At 47.0% G+C, this 17,392-nt stretch overlaps 1 protein-coding gene across 1 annotated transcript in view; it reads right to left on the bottom strand.

Moving 5' to 3' along the window:
• Positions 1 to 17,392, bottom strand: part of si:dkey-96l17.6 (kinesin-like protein KIN-14I) — a 73,019-nt gene that overhangs the window by 20,209 nt on the left and 35,418 nt on the right. Inside the window, exons 8-10 of the mRNA XM_038803882.1 lie at positions 7,639 to 7,819; positions 5,141 to 5,351; positions 2,463 to 2,623 (exon numbers count right to left, since the gene is read on the bottom strand). Of these exons, the coding sequence (XP_038659810.1) occupies positions 2,463 to 2,623; positions 5,141 to 5,351; positions 7,639 to 7,819 (553 nt within the window). The remainder of the gene's footprint in view (positions 1 to 2,462; positions 2,624 to 5,140; positions 5,352 to 7,638; positions 7,820 to 17,392) is intronic.

Below are 17,392 nucleotides of genomic sequence, written 5' to 3'. Positions count from 1 at the left end.
TGCTCGGCCGCAGAAACTTGTGGGCAGCCGCAGTTCCTCCCCAGAACAAGGGGGGCCCGGTAAAATTAGTCTAAAGACTCACCAGGGAATTGCTGCCTCGTGGCCAGTAAGTGCCGAGCGTAGACCTGGTTCACCGGCCGGATGAAATGTCCTTTAAGCAAGTCCATGGCCGCGTCGTAGTCTGTCGTGTCCTCTATGAGCGTGTACACGGGGTGCCGACGCATGAGTGGAGGATGTGTAATTTCTGTTCCCTCATCGGGACGTTTTCGGCTGTGCTCAAGTAGCTATTGAAGCAAGCCATGCTGCTGTTGCATTTGCTGCGTGCGGGCTGAGTCGAAGGCACTCCGGCTTGATACGAAGCTCCATCCTTTAAAATCTTGTGCATTAAATTGATGTACAATCAATGGACACGAAACGTAGGGGAGATCCAAATGATAGGTTTTAATGCACAAGAAGTGTGCCCGGCAGCAGACGTATAGAAGAAAGGCCGACTGCCGGGAAGCACTGGTTCTTATATCCCGCCTCGTAGGCGGAGCTACCTACCTCTCAGACAATCGGCTGAGAGGCACATTACTTACCCGGGCCAATGGGCAGCGAGTCCCCTGCACCAATAGCAGCTCACTTCCAGGTACCATAATACCCCTAGTCATACTACCACAAATGCAAATTAGGGTTAATGATAAACTCGCCATTTTTGGGCAAGATACGGAACTCTTCATCGGGAGCAGGCCGGGTGAATTGCAAAATGGCTCACACCCGGCGCAAATTTTGATTTTGCTGTTTTTTGCTATTTAACCAGCACACCCAGATCCAAGCCGGGCGGAACACAGTGGTTGAATTGTGCCCAATGTATTTTTAGTTCTGGTTGGGGGAGGAATGTTGGCCAGGACCCTGGAAAAATTCTCTGCTCTTTTTCAAATAGTATTGTGAAATCTTTAATTTCTGGTGAAAAGACAAAAATAATTATAATTTAATGCCTTAAGTAAAGAATGTCACCATCAATAATGCGGCACTCCCTCTTCACTAATAATAACAATCTTTATTGTCACAAGTAGGCTTACATTAACACTGCAATGACTTACTGTGAAAACCCCCAATCACCACATTCCGGCACCTGTTCAAGTACACAGAAGGAGAATTCAGAATGTCCAAATTATCTACCTGCACGTCTTTCGGGACTTGTGAGAGGAAACCGGAGCATCTGGAGGAAACCCACGCAGACACGGGGATAACGTGCAGACTCCGCACAGACAGTGACCCAAGCCGGGAATCGAGCCTCGGACCCTGGAGCTGTGAAGCAACAGTGCTAACCACTGTGCTACCGTGCTGCCCTACTACAGGGTGGGTTTAGAATTTGTACAGAGCCTCTGTACAAGAGGCTTCTGATTCAGAGGCGAGAGTGCTATGAACTCAGCCAAGTTGACATGTCAGGAATAATGGACTGGAGTATCATAGATTAACATGTTAAACATATCCTGTTTGGAAGTATAGTACACATGTAGGTTGTATTTGTTTGACTGTGCTATTGCGGAGAGATTGGCACATTGAAAATTCAGGTGAACCCAACGCACCATTTTAACCAATAATAAATTAGACAAAGTGAATTCTTCAAATCCCAACATGCACTTTCAGTGGATGAAGTTTTCCCCTATTGGCATAAAGTTGGAAAATTAATCACAAGTTTAAAGAAATTCACAGCACAGCAGGAGGACATTCAGCTCATCATGTGTGTGCTGAAATATCAGAATATTTTATGACTGCATGGACCCCATGATCATGTGTAATTTATCCATGGTAGATTAGTTAGAGAAACAAGGCCACGATTCAGCAGAAATAAATGAAAGTCTGCTTTTGGGAGCATTTGGCAGACTGGTCTCTATGGCTGCAACACTGAGATTCACCCTTCTATTCACTGGTACTTTGCTGGTTTTTTGGGTCCTCGGGAGTTTCTTTTTGTCGAGGTGACACTTAAGAAGGTTTCCTGTACCCAGGACCGGCTCCTTGCAGATTGGGGCGCCATTTTGAATGGCAGCCTGGATCTCTACACACCCTTTCAGAACTCCCCCCCCCCCCCTCCCCGCTTTCAGAACTCCATTTCACCCCACCAACATTTTCGTGGCCGCTGCAACCCCCTTTCACCCCCTCTCATGGGCAAGGCCGCCCCACAGCCCTGACACCTGGCAGTGCCAACCTGGCACCCAGTTACCTTGGCACTGCCAGCCTGGTACCCTAGCAATGTCACTGTGCACCACAGCACCAGGGAGGGCGTGATCCAGATCGGGAGACTCGCGATTGGCCTGGCACGGAGCCTGATTTGGGGCTCTCACGTGATTCATCCATTGCGTCCAGCTCTGCGCCAGGTGCAACCTGATGGCTGAATCATGCCCCACATCTTCTATATGCCACCAAGAATATGATCCATTTTTAAAAAATATCAATTTGAAAGTGTGGTGAAGAATGACCTTTAATTGTTCATCTTCTGCTCCAGTGTTTGATGCTCTTTCACTTCCTGCTAAATCGACCATACTGAGCTTTCCATAAGTTACAGTTCCATTAGTCAGATTGGTGCTTTTTATTGTTATTCCAACAATCAAGTGGGAACGTGAACTTTCAGTATTCATTTCTGAAAAAAAAATAGCATCAAGTGAGTGAACTGACATAAAATATGTTGCATTTGTCTATTTGTTATATCTAGGAAAGTTATTAATTCTATTTTTTATTTGTTCATGAGATGTGGGCGTCATTGGCAGGACCAGCATTTATTGCCCATCCCTGAGGGCATTTTCTTTTAAAGAGTCAACCAGATTGCTGTGGATCTGGAGTCACATGTAGGCCAGATCAGGTAAAGACAACTGATTTCCTTCCCTAAAGGACATTAGTGAACCAGCTGTTTTTTTTACAGCAATCGACAATGGTTTCATGGTCATCATTAGACTTTTTTTTCAATGCAGATACTTATTGAATTTAATTTCCACCATCTACCGTGATGGGATTCAAACATGGGTCCCCAGGGTATTAGCCTGGGTCTCTGGATCACCAGATCAGTGACAATGCCACTACGCCACCGTTTCCTCTACCCCATAAAACATAAGAGATGAAGAACTGGTGGAGTGAGAGAGGAGGAGTAGGAATTTGGGACAGAATCCATATATGCCAGGTTTCTGCCCCTTTCTGGCTCTGAGACAAATACTGATTGAGGTTCCTGAAAGGAGGTTGCTTCTTCAGCTGGCACTTTCCCTTGTGGTGACGTTATAATGTTAGGATTCAGAATTGTGAGGATCATTCTACCCCTGACAGGATGCCATTTAAAATCTTAATGGCCCAATGAGCTGCTGCTTTAACAGCATAGGTATTGGTGTGTGTGCCCACCATGTTAATTAAATGGCCCTCTCTACAGAATTTGGAACAGGGTCTAAGCAAGAACAAAAGGAGGACATACTCTTCTGTGTCAGCATAAGACCAAGACGGAAATTTATTTTTGGATAAATGCAAATTTATTTATTTTGGTAGCAAAAAGCAGAAGGCAGAGTATTATCTGAATGACTATAAATTAGGAAGGGGAATGTGCAACAAGAACTGGGTGTCCTCGTACACCAGTCATTGAAGGTAAGCATGCAGGTCCATCTTACGGTAAAGAAGGCAAATGATAGCTGGCCTTCATTGCGAGAGGATTTGAGTACATGAGCAGGGATATCTCGCTACAATTATATAGGCCTTGGTGAGGCCACACCGGGAATATTGTGTGCAGTTTTGGTCTCCTTATCTGAGGAAGGATGTTCTTGATATAGAGGGAGTGCAGAGAGATTGAGTAGGTTAGGATTGTATTCGCTAGAGTTCTGAAGAATGAAGGGGGATCTTACCGAAACCTATAAAATTCTAACAGGGTAGATGCAAGAAGAATGTTCCTGATGGTGGGGGTGTCCGGAACCAGGGGTCGCAGTCTGAGGATATGCGGTAGACCAATTAGGACAGAGAGGAGGAGAAATTTCTTCACCGCTCGGCGCCGTTCCTAATTTTCCCCTGAAGCCCGATTCTCTGCCCCATCAGGAAACACGCTTTGGGCATTGCAGGAAGAGAATCCAGCCCTGTATGTTTTCAAGAAGCAGTTAGATATAGCACTTGGGGTGAAATGGTTCACAAGATATGGGGGAAAGCGGGATTAGGCTATTGAGTTGGATGATCGGCCATGATCACAATGAATGGCAAAGCAGGCTCGAAGGGCCGATTGGCCTCCTCCTGTGCCTATTTTCTATGTTTCTATGTCTATATAATGTCAATATAATCCTGTTGCATGGAGTTGAATTTTGCTGCTGTTGACCCCTCCTTAGTGAAATTAATATTAGTGGGAGCTTGTTCTGCTGAATGAAACCCAAACTGGGAAAATTGATCAGCTACTGATCCTTCAGAGGAAAATCAGCAAAACAAAACTTGTTTATACATCTATCCGGAGTTTCCTATAAACCTGCCAAGCCTACAGCAAATGATTGGGAGAACGCCAGAGGAAATGTTGGGTTATGTATGCAAATATGTAACGGCCTAAGTGCAATTTAGAAATCCATCCTTGGGCATCTTAATGGGTAATAGTCAATAAAAAAATATTTTTCATATGTGTTGCTGGCATCTAATTTCCTGTAATAAATAATGAAAATAGTTTTCGTGGAATAAATTGAAAGGATCTTTATAATAACAAGAGGTGAGGATTAGTATGTCATTTTTTTATAACTGTGAAAAAAATCACAGTAAACTGGGTTAATGACCAAAATATTGAGGAGGAAGTGGGATTAAGTAACAATGCATTCTTTATGATAAATTTCATCTTCACAAGTGTGCACTTTGAACCATCTGGCATATTGCTATGCAGATTCCATTATGTGGTGGATTTAGTGGAATGCATGTTTTATATTTATGATGGATGCATCATTAACCATCACTACAGTGTAAATTTTTCTCTTTCTCCCCACCCCCTTCTTCAATATAAATGCAATATATAATTAGCAAATAGATGTCAAGCCTAGATAATATAATGGAATAAACAAGGCACGTTCAAAATAACATTGTGCTTCATACTAAGAGAAAGATACGTAAAACTTGGCCTTATCTGCTAAATAAATGCTTTTCAAGCATCATGTGGTGATCTTACTTGTGGCTGCTGTGTGGCGATTTGTGCAACCAAGCTCAAACAATCCACAGAGCATTTCTGCACTGATGACCTCCTTTATTTCTGCTCCTTGGATGTATACAAATCCTTTTTTGTCCTTCCTAATTTCAAGCTTTGTGGTGGAACCTTCACAAGGGTTGATAAAAAGGTCTAAAAGTTGATCATTATATAATTCCAGCATGTAGGCCAAGATCTGAATTAAAGAAGATAATGCAAGAAATAGTAAAAAATGCTAAAATAATGTACTGAGATGACGGTTTAGCTCAGTTGGCTGGACAACTGGTTTGTGATGCAGAGTGAGGTTAACACGGTTCAATTCCCCTACTGGCTCAGATTATTCTCAACCTGCATTGGATTGGATTTGTTTATTGTCACATGTACCCAGGTAAAAAGTATTTTTCTGCGCGCAGCTCAAACAGATCATTTAGTATATGAAAAGAAAATACGTAACCTTGCCCCTCTCCTGAGGTGTGGTGATCCTCAGGTTAAATGACCACTAGTCAGCTCTCTCCCTCAAAGGGGAAAGCAGCCTAAGGCCATCTGGGGCTATGGTAATTCTACTTTACATCTGCCAGAATAAGTTTTTGTTCCCGCAATCAACAATAGCAGTGCCTCAAAGCCCAGACTCCACATCAGATATTATGTTTGGAAAATCCAAAAATAGATCATATTTTGATCATAAGTCCTGTATAAAGAGCCATTGTTGTTTACCAAAGAAACAGACTACATTCTTTGAAATTAAGTCACGTCAAATTATTTTTGTGCACTACTTTATGTAGTTTCTCACCAGCCTATTGTAACACATGCATTATTGTGGATAGTAAATTTTAGGAGGGAAAAACTGTTGCATGGCTCTTATTGTCTTCCTCTTGATCGAAACAACAGAACTGTAGAGGTTAGAAATCTGAAACAATATTTAAAATGTTGTGAACACTGAATAGGTCAGTTAACACGATCAATTCTGCTGAGGAAGTCTCACAAGTGTGGGTAAGATTCCATGCATCTGTGAAAACATCAATGCGACAGCAGTTTAAATCTACTTAATTGGAGTTCATAAAGATGATATATGTTGTTTTTCTGTATTTGAATGTTTTTTTATTCCACTGAAAATGAAATGAAAAATGAAAATCGCTTATTGTCACGAGTAGGCTTCAATGAAGTTACTGTGAAAAGCCCCTAGTCGCCACATTCCGGCACCTGTCTGGGGAGGCTGGTATGGGTTTTTCATTCAATAATATGCTTCTAGCTTCTGTACTTCCACACAATTTTCATTTTTGCTACACTCAAGGTAAAGTGTCAAATACTCTTGTCACAGCAAGCATATACCTTTCCATTTTACCATCTCACTGATATGTCAAAGTGCAGCCTTAGCGGCAGGAATATCCTCATTTTGTTTTATAAATTTAGTGTACCCAATTAATTTTTTCCATTTAAGGGGCAATTTAGCATGGCCAATCCACCTGACCTGCACATCTTTGGGTTGTGGTACCGAAACCCACGCAAACACGGGGAGAATGTGCAAACTCCACATGGGCAGTGACCCAGAGCCGGGATTGAACCTGGGACCTTGGCGCCGTGAGGCAGCAGTGCTAACCACTGTGTCACCATGCTGCCGGCATCACATTTCAGTAGAAAGCACTGCCCCATACCTGACTCATAAAGGTAATGACTCAGTTAGTGTAGCAAGGAAAAGTGCTCAGTACCATCTACATCCTGAGAATTAATGAATAAAATATGCCAAACTGGCCCTACTTTCTGCTAGTTGCTGAGAAATTATATAGGGGAATCGGATAGCTGTAGAAATGGAGCCATTACCAATGCCTAAGGTCAGTTAGAACCTGTTGCTTCTCATTGCCTGTCTCCCTGTAGTAATGGTGATCATCAGACCTCAGGACAGGATTGGCACTGTGAAAGGCAGAAAGTATTTCCCTTCGTATCTGGATTGTCTCTTTGGTGAGTCCATCCATTGAGCAGGTTGCATAATGCAGCTGAAAGGTTGTATTTCAGCAAATAACCTGAGATGGTAATAAGGTTTCAGCCCGAAGGGAAAGTAAAGACAAAATTCAATGGTTGATGGAAATCAGATATGAAAACCTAGTGCTGGAAATGTTCAGCAGGTCAGGCAGCATCTGTGAACAGAACACAGTGTGTAGTGTCATAGTTCTGAAGAAGAGCCCTATTTGACTCGGAGCATTAACTCTGTTCCTCTTGATACAGATGTTGCAACACTGCTCAGCCTTTCCAACACATTCTGTTATTATTTCAGCCCTAAGGGACCGTGACTCAGCTGGCCCTGGAGTTCCAATCCACAAATTTTTAATATTGTGCATCAGTACCTCACACGTGCAAGATTTAGACTACTCCACATGTGTCACCATAGTGTCATTTAAATTTGAGACAAATAATAAAACATTCCAGACATGTGAGCAAGTTGAACTAATATTTTAAAATGATAATTCTAGATTGTTTTACCATCACACCTTAAATGAAAATTTGGTTTGGTTTTCATCTGTAATTTGAAATATTCTCTTGAACGCTCTGGGAATTATTCCTAGATTTGCAGGTTCCTTCTCGCCAGTCATTGTGAATGTTTTTCCAGAGCCCGTCTGACCATATGCAAAGATACACGCATTGTAGCCATCTACAGCTGATTGGATTAGCCTGTTGGTATAAAATACATTAATTATTGACTCAAGATTGATATTTTACAATTAAAAACTACATTTTTAATGGTAATGCACAGGCCTATTTTAATCTAATACATAAGCAAGATATTAGTTTATGCCATCTGATTCTTTACATGATGACTTCATCTTATGTCCTAAAGGGAACATTAAAACCTTGTAATCAGCAAACTAGAACAAGAACAGCACCTCTCCAATCTATCCTCATAACTGAAGATTCTCATCTTTGGGACTATTCTTGTAAGGTGTTTGCCGCTATGCCTTGGTGGATGAATAATGAATAGTACCATGATCACACTGTCATGGCAAAACATTGTGACTCAGAGGGTTTAAGCCAGTAGGGGCTGTAAGTAGTCATGGAGTGACAGCATTAACACACATGACAGCAAGCATTTGCGCACAGCCATTTCTTCTGCCACACCTTAACAGTACTCATTGATAATATGTTGAAAACATATGAATACATACAAAATGAGAGCATTGTAAGATGCTGTTGGCACTGATGTAGCTTCTGCTCTTACCCCTCTACAGAGATGGAGCTGCATAAGCTGCTGCCGTGTCATGGTGAAGTCTGGCAGCATGGATGTGCAGCTGAAAGTGAGTGAAGTATTAGACAGGTGATGTGCTTTCTGACAAGTTGACAATCACCTGCCAAGTGGTGAAAGTACTATGTGTGAGCTTTACACAACTGTCTCTCAATGGCCATGACTGGAGTTCTTCAAAGTAACTGGATAAAACCTTGCCAACTCTACAATTTCATTGAAGAAACTCTGTCCACTGTGTGCTCACTTCGGTGACCCTGATGAATTGCTGACAGGTTGGAAAACATGTTTGATGCCTGGAAAATTAAGGATTGAGCATTGAATCAGCTTATTAACAACTTTTTAACAACTTCAAACACTTCTTGATTATTTACGTGACAAATCCAAGGGGATTCCCAGCCCAACTCCAATCCCAGATCTCCTTCAATCCCATCCCGAGGAAAGCTGGCAGAGGGTAGGATCACATCATTACTTTCTGGGATTTCCCCACCCTGCCCCCTCCTGAACCCATTTCCAACGGCCTGGGAAATTTCTGCCCAGCGCTTTTGTAGATTAGTTTTGAATTCACAGTCCTTCCGAGAACGTTTGTTTTCTCTGGTTCTACTGTTCTTGAAAAATTGAAATAGCTTATTATGGATTATATTAGAACCCTAAAAAGAGCATTCATATAATTTCTCAACCATCCTTTTTCCAGGAAAACATGCCAATTTATGTATTCACTTGCATCCTCCAATCACTCTATTTCCTCAATCCTTCTGCTTGTTCTTTGCTGTATCACAGTTATGAAATTCTTCTTGTACCTTGCAGCTCAGAGCTGTATATAGCATTCTAAATCCATGGTCTACCAACGATTTATGAAGTGGCAGATTTAATTTAAGGCACGATCTACTGGCCATGTTGCTCCCGAAAGGCAGCATGGCACGGCCGATAGATGCAGGGAGATCCTTCTTCCACAATCTACCCGGTTTGCCATGTCGCAATATGAATCCCCCCATTGTGGGTGGGAGCATTATTTTGCAAATCTGCATACTTGAGTGAGACAGCTGGTTTCGGAGACCTCGGGCGAGGGCCGTTCAGTGCTAGTCTCCACAAATGGGGACTAGATGGAATGGCACTCATGGAGGTCTCCCAGGGAATTCAATGTGCGCAGGTGCTTGTCCTCTGGGCAACTTGGCACTGGAAGCCTGGCACCTGGCAGGAAGTGCAAAGGAGCCAATCTGTAATTTTTCCCCATGTGGTGATCGGTTCCGGGGTTTTCCTGTGTGGGTGCGGGAGTGTCCTGAGGACCCCCCCTTACACGGGAGTTGGGACTTTTGGGGGGGTTCAGCTGAGAAATTGAGACACCATTTTAAAATGGCGTGCTGATCTCCTCCTGCACTGAGGAGTTCTGGTGAGTGGAGCTCCTCAGTGCAGGAAACGGCACTAAGTGTGGCCTTGATGGTGCATTCCCCGCTGAGGCCCCGAATAGAATTAGAGTTCCAGTAGATAGCGTGGTGTTTCTTGGCGTTGCTAGCATGATCATTACGGGACTCTATTCCCATTCGGCTAGCCCAAGCCCTTACTCTTTCAGTTCAATGTTGAGCTGCTTTTATACATCTCAAAATTTGATCTTGATTACTCATTGTTACCAAGCATATTGTGGTATTTTCAATTGATTATCATTCAGATTCTTCAGATCCTTTTCCTTTTTCAACCACATTAAATTCTTTCAATGTAAGTACTACTTTCTTGCTGTCTCCAAGTGAAGCAACTCTTTATTGATTGTTACCTGCCACCTGCCTAGCTATTCCCCAAGGGCACGATCAAGTGGAAAAGTTTCCAAGTGACATTTGTGGCGGGTTGTGAATGTGAGTTTCTCTCGGCTCTATCGGCAAGTTCCCCACCGCTATCTAATCATACTGAGGGCCCAATTCTTTGGAAAAATTTCCAAGTGTTGTAGCGAGCGGGAATAGCCGCCAGTTTCCTGCCGCTCGGCCCAGCGAAACCGGCAATGCAATTCAATGTTAAGTGGTCTACATAACGAGGCTTCACTGGCTTCTCGCCACAAAGAACGCCTCGCCAGCTGATTGCCGGGACCGTGCTCGTCAGCCCCCCCTCCCCCCCCCCCAGCTAACAAGGTTGAGCAGCACTTAAACTGCACTTGCTCAGCCAACCCCAACCAGCTCACAATAATGACGCCAAGGAGACCGGACCCAAGATTTAGGGACACTGAGCTGGGGAGGCACCTGGATCCGGTAGACACCAGGAGGGACGTCCTGATCCCCAGGGGGTCCTGGAGGGTGAGCCACAAGGCAGCCAGTGCTGCCTGGGACAAGATGGCAGCAGCCATGAGCTACAGCAGTATGAGCAAGAGGACTGTCCAGCAATGCAGGAAGAAGGTCAACGACCTACACCGGGCAGCACGAATGAGTAGGCACCACGCACCCCCCCCCCCCCGCCCCAAGGGGAGAATCCACCCCCCCTACCAACTCTCCAAGTGACCCCCGCCTTCACACCCCCTCTCCCACCACTGAACCATACGTGTGGCTAGCGGTGCTCTCTCTGTGTCTCCTCAGGAAAAGCTCTCCCACAATCAGTGGGAGAGGGCCAAGACTGGTTGTGGGGCACCGGACTTAAGACTCCTCACCTGCATTGAAGAGCGGGCCCTGAAGGTGACTGGTGTGGCGTAGGACAGATTGGTCACCCACGCAGAGGCTGCAGAGGTGAGAAACCACCAGGCTCCACCCGGAGGACCTGTCAAACTTGAGTAGTGATTGCCTTACTGACTGACCCACCCCTCCCAGTGACCGCATATCCATTCTCCTGCAGGTCCTCCAGCCGATGGCGCCAACCCATCCCAGACGGCACACTCTCCTGACTCCGAGAAGAACACCTTGGAGGAGAGCTCTGAGGATGCTACCATAATAGTCACGTCACAGCTGTGATCCCCGACCCCCCACCAGCGCAGATACACATATCTCGGTGGAACATGTTAGTGGTCAGCCTCACGGGACACAATCCAGGGGAACCCCCAGGCGAGACAGCAGTCAGAGGGCTGCTGGAACCCAGGACACAGCTGGGTCCCAGCCTGATGCTGAGCCTCTGGAATTCAGTTACCCAGAGCTGATGGAGATGATAGGGAGCGGTCGGGACATTCCGAGGGTGATGTCAGCGTCACTCCAGCAGATCCATAGCCGCTTGGAGGAATCCCAGAGGCTATGGGAATAGGGGCTGGCGCCGGCAATGAGTGGCACCAAGGCCAACAATGCAAGGGTAGCGACCGCTGTGAAGAGCCTGGTGCACGACGTTGGCACCATGAGTGAAGGCGACCAAGGTATCGCGCAGTCAGTGACGCCATGGCTGAGGGTCTCGGCAGAATGACCACCTCGCTGGGGAATGTCACCCAGTACCAGGCCGACCTTGATGAGGTCTCGCTCTCAGATGGGAATGGCTGAGGTGCTGCGGAGCTTGTCCCAGTTGCAGGTGGGCATGGCTGAGGCACAGCAGAGCACAGCCCGGTCACTGGCGGATGTGTCCCAGACATTGAGGATGATCGCTGAGGGCGTCGACACCATGGTGTGGACCATGGGGAACCATCAGGGCTGGCAGAGCCAGATGATGCAGGGGCAGCCAGGGCTCAGACCACCTGCCCCTCCATCCCAAAGTTAACCCCAGGGCCCTGTGGGAACCGATCGGGAGGAGGGGGCGCTGATTGCCAACTTGGACTCCCCCATGGAGTGGCGACGGTGGTCATCAGCTCCCTCGAGTTCCACACCTCTGATGAGGCCGTGTCTCGCAGGAAGCACACGGGACACGGCTGGAGGACCTGCAGGAGAATGGATATGTGGTCACAGGGCAGCTTGATTGTGTGTTTGCGGCCAACACGTTAGTCGAGGCCCTCCGGCCCCATAGCACGCCCGCCAGGGGCATTGAGAACCATGGGACGAGGTAAGTAGCTGGCTGCCTCCACCTCAGATGTGCATCCTGGGGAAACACCAAGACATAGTGGTAGAGCTAGGAGGGCCCAGCACATTAAAGATCACTGAGGGCACTAAGGTAAGGGGTACAGGGTGGGGGTAGGGTGGAGGTGGGGAGGGGGTGTTGGGGGATAGGGCACTATCGGGAATGGGGTAGTGTACAGCACATTAAACAACTTTTTGCACAACCATTCTGATGCCTCTGCCACTTTCTTCTTTGCCCATCTCTCCAGGCAATTTATCTACCCTGTAACAGAGATATGAGTGGAGGCCCATGTGCAGGACCCTGCCTCACACCCTGAGCACACAGCTCACATCAGGGCAGCGAGGGTCACATTGGTGTAGGCCGCACAACATTATGGGTCAAAGGGCCTGTACTGTGCTGTACTGTAAGTTCTATGTTTTATATACCAGGCTCGGCAAGATGCCCAGACAGCAGGACTCTCCGCCATCGCCAGGATGCCTGAGCTCCAGATGGTAGTGGATGGCGCGTATGTCATCTTTTGCTCACTGGGCCGTCTGGGTGTGCCCTACATCAACAGGAAGAGGTTCCACTCCCTGAACATCCGGCTCATGTATGACCATCACATGAGGATCATGCATGAGTGTGCATGTTTCGCAGGGAGTGTGCATGACAACTACGTCCTGAGGCAGCCGCACATGCCCGGCCTCTTTGAGGACATCCCCAGGATGGTCAGTTGGCTCTTGGTGATAAGAGATGTCTGCTGAGGACCTGGCTAATGATGCCAATACAGAGGCCGGTGTCTGATGCGGAGACCTGACACAATGGGGCCCATGTGGCCACCCAGGCTGTCTTTGAGGCTGATGGCAATCTGTGTACCATTGCATTCTGGGTTCCATAAGTCTGATTACATAGCAATTAGAAAACACTTCCTGATTTCTTTAGTTTTATTCTCAACTATTCCAGAGGAAATGTATCTAAGGCCTAACTGTAATCCAAGGAAAGCACATTCACTATTAAATTCCTTTGCCACACTCTGGAAGAAAACCAGCAAATTAGATGGACATAAGCTCATCTTCCTGATCGCATTTTCATCATTTCTTTAGGATTTTATTTCAACCCAGATGCTCCATGATCTCATGTTTAATATAAGTTTCCATAACAATATCTGCACTGAGTGACAAAATAACATATCTGTTGTTTCTGAGCTCACTGCTTTTTATTCTAATTCCCAGGCAACCCCCGACCCACCCGTAACCCAGTGATCAGACTTGTAATGGAGTTCCCACAATTTCATCCTTAGTTTCTTACCAATTCTCAAATGAATAGTTTTAACTACTGAGATTAACTTAACTTTAAGTTTGCATAACTGTACAGCAACGAAGAGCAATTAAAGAGACTGCATAAAACCAATTGAACAAGAGGAATTGCTTATCTGAGTTTCTCATCCAACATGGAAATTCTTATAGATGCTGCAAAGCCCAGAATTTGTTTTATCTACCTTGTGTTTTATTGAACTTAATTGGATTGTGTTTTTGTAATGATACTGTATGGAGTTTGCATGTTCTCCCAGTGTCTGCATGGGTTTCCTCCAGGTGCTCCGGTTTCTTCCCATAGTCCAAAGATGTGCAGGTTATGTGGATGGATCATGCTAAAATTGCACTTTAGTGTTCAAAGATGTGCATGTTGGGTGCGGTTACTGGGATAGGGCGGGGGAATGGATCTAGGTAGGGTGCTCTTTCACAAGGTTGGTGCAGACTCAATTGGCTGAATGGCCTCCTTCTGCATTGTAGGGATTCTGTGGATTCTATGGTATATACACCTATCGCTGATAAGGGATTAGGTAAACACCATGTTGGTTCATGTCAGAGGAGACATGAGAATGGTTAAACAAAGCTATAAAACTTTAAGGCATCAGAGTTGTGTGTGTGTTCTGCTCAAAACAAAAGTGAAACTAAGACTGGATGACCTAACACATTTCCTTAGAGGTGATATTATGCTGCTGTTCCTTAAAGGTATGTTACAAGAAGTTCTGCCGAAGAAAGGAAGCATCTGTTTCATGTTTGTCAAGATCAAACAACATGGCACGTACAGTACAGGAAGTGAATCTTCCTCTACATTGCTTCATCAATGTACCATAATTAGTACTTTAGTAGGTAAAGTAGTGAATGGACTGCATTGGCCCACCCTACTGACTATTACCTTTCGAAGAGAACACCTTAAGCAGTTCAAATCTAAAATGCTTATTGAAGCCTACTCGTGACAATAAGCGATTTTCATTTCATTATATAGTAATGCTAAATATCGATGGCTTATTTAAAACATTTGACAGAATAGGTCTGTGGTGAACGTATGCTATTACAATTCACAACTGTACTGTGTAGTATGATGTTGATGCCATTGTGGGCTCCGTCTGTGGCTCCACCCCCTTGGGGGTAGTATATAAACATGTAAGCCTGTAGGCGGCACTCAGTACAGAGCAGTCGCAGGCAGGCACAGATCTCACATATTAAAACCACTGTTCACTTCTACTCTTCATCTCGTGTGAATTGATGGTCGCAACAATTTAATGCGCTAAGATATCGCAATGGAAGCTGCCCTCAAACCTGACCGACTTGAACTTGACCCACAGGCAGCCGAAGCCAAGGAGATCTTTTCGCACTGGCTCTGCTGCTTTGAGGCCTACCTCACTGTCTCCTCCTCACCCACCATCACCGAGGAACATAAGCTGAGTCTCCTCCACACCCGGATGAGCCACAAAATCTCCGTACTAATCGCGGAAGCAACCACGTACGCAGACGCGATCGCGATCCTGAAAAGACATTACGTGCGGCCGGTGAATTAACGTAGCATCTCATCACCATTCGTTGCCAAGGCCCCGGAGAATCGCTGGAGGAATACCTACGCGACCTGAGGGCACTCGCTCAAAAATGGAATTACAAGGACGTCACGGCATCGCAGCATATGGAACTTGCCATCCGGGACAACTATCTAGCTGGAGTCTGGTCCAACTATGTCAGACAGCGCCTGCTTGAAAAGGGAGCCCTCAACCTAGAAGAGACGGTAAAACTATCTACCTCCTTGGAAGTAGCTTTCCAGAGCTTAAATACTTTCCCCTCCGACCGCGCGATTCCCTCGTGGAGGATGTCCCAGGCCTGTGCCGTGCGGCTGCCCGCCCAACCCGGGGCGCCGCCCTGCTATTTCTGTGGCCAGAACCAGCACCTCAGGCAGCGTTGCCCGGCCCGGAACGCGACCTGCAGCGACTGCAGCAAGAAAGGACACTTTGCCACAGTCTGCTTGACCCGACCCAGAGCTCCTAAATTGCAGGCCCGACTCACAGACTCACAGGCCCACAGACCCCGCAGCGAGGCTGAGTGCCTGCCGGTACCGGCTCCTTCTGACGCGTCAACTGCCTCGTGCTACCCGTGGGGGCCGCTATCTTTAACCCTACCCGACACGTACAACTCATGGGGGCCGCCATCTTGTCCGCCATCTTCAACGTCGCCCGACATGTGCAACCGACGGGGTCCGCCATCTTGGCCGCCATCTTCAACGCCACCCGACACGTGCGGCCGATGGGGGCTGCCATCTTGGGACCACCCCGCTACCTCCGACCACACCAGCTACCCGCAGCTCGGTGCTGTCACCCTCAACTAGTCACGGCCCAAGCATCTCAAGAACTCGATGATGACCGTCTGGGTCAATGGGTACGAAATGCCCTGACTGTTTGACTCCAGGAGCACAGAGAGCTTCATACATCCAGACACGGTAAGGCGCTGCTCTCTCCAGATTTCCCCCGCATCCCAAACAATCTCCCTCGATTCCGGATCACACTCGATGCTGATCTGGGGGTACTGTGTCGCGAACCTCGCAATACAGGGTGCCGAGTACGCCAATTTTAAACTCTATGTCCTCCCCCATCTCTGCATTCCTCTTCTGTTAGGACTGGACTTCCAGTGCAACCTCAGGAGCTTGACCCTGAAGTTCGGCGGAGCTCTACCCCCTCTCACCGTATGTACCCTTGCGACCCCTAAGGGTCTCCCCCCCCCCCCCCCCCCACCCTGGCTCTTCGCGAACCTCACCGTGGACTGTAAACCGGGAGCAGGCTGTACAGTGCCTAGGACAGGACTTTCATCAAGTCAAAGGTCCAGTGGTTCTTGAGGGAGGGAATCATCGAGGCCAGCAATAGCCCCAGGAGAGCCCAAGTGGTGGTCGTCAGGACTGGGGAAAAGAACCGGATGGTTGTAGACTACAGCCAAACCATAAATCGGTACACGCAACTCGATGCGTACCCGCTTCCCTGTATAGTGGACATGGTGAATCAGATTGCACACTACTGGGTTTTCTCCACGGTAGATCTGAAATTTGCATACCATCCGCTTCCAATCTGCCCGGAAGACCGACACTACACAGTCTTTGAGGCAGACGGCTGCCTCTTCCACTTTCCCAGGGTCCCCTTTGGCGTCACCAACGGGGTCTCGGTCTTCCAAAGAACGGTGGACCGAATGGTGGACCGAATGGTGGACCAGTACGGGCTGCGGGCCACGTTCCCGTAGTTGGATAACGTCACCATCTGCGGCCATGATCAGCAGGACCACAACGCTAACCTTCAGAAGTTCCTCCAAACTGCCCAAGGCCTCAATCTCACCTACAACAAGAACAAATGCGTTTTCCGCACAACCCGACTAGCCATTCTCGACTATGTCGTGGAAAACGGAGTTCTGGGGCCTGACCCCGACCGTATGTGCCCCCTTCTGCAACTCCCCCTCCCCCTCTTCCCCAAGGCCCTGAAAAGATATCTCGGGTTCTTTTCATATTATGCCCACTGGGTCCACAACTATGCGGACAAAGCCCGCCCACTTATCAAAGCCACTATCTTCCCCTGACGATTGAAGCCCGCCTGGCCTTCAGCCTCATCAAGGCAGACATTACCAAGGCTGCGATGCATGTGGTGGACGAATCCATCCCCTTCCAGGTGGAGAGCGACATTTCAGATGTCGCCCTGGCCGCTACCCTTAACCAGGCAAGTAGGCCTGTGGCCTTTTTGTTCCATACCCTCAACGCCTCCAAGATTCGATACTCTTCAGTCA

Source organism: Scyliorhinus canicula, chromosome 8 (genome assembly GCF_902713615.1).
Source record: "Scyliorhinus canicula chromosome 8, sScyCan1.1, whole genome shotgun sequence".
NCBI classification, from domain to species: Eukaryota; Metazoa; Chordata; class Chondrichthyes; order Carcharhiniformes; family Scyliorhinidae; genus Scyliorhinus; species Scyliorhinus canicula.
The sequence above is the reverse complement of the archived record's forward strand: the minus strand, read 5'-3'. Positions and strand labels throughout refer to the sequence as shown.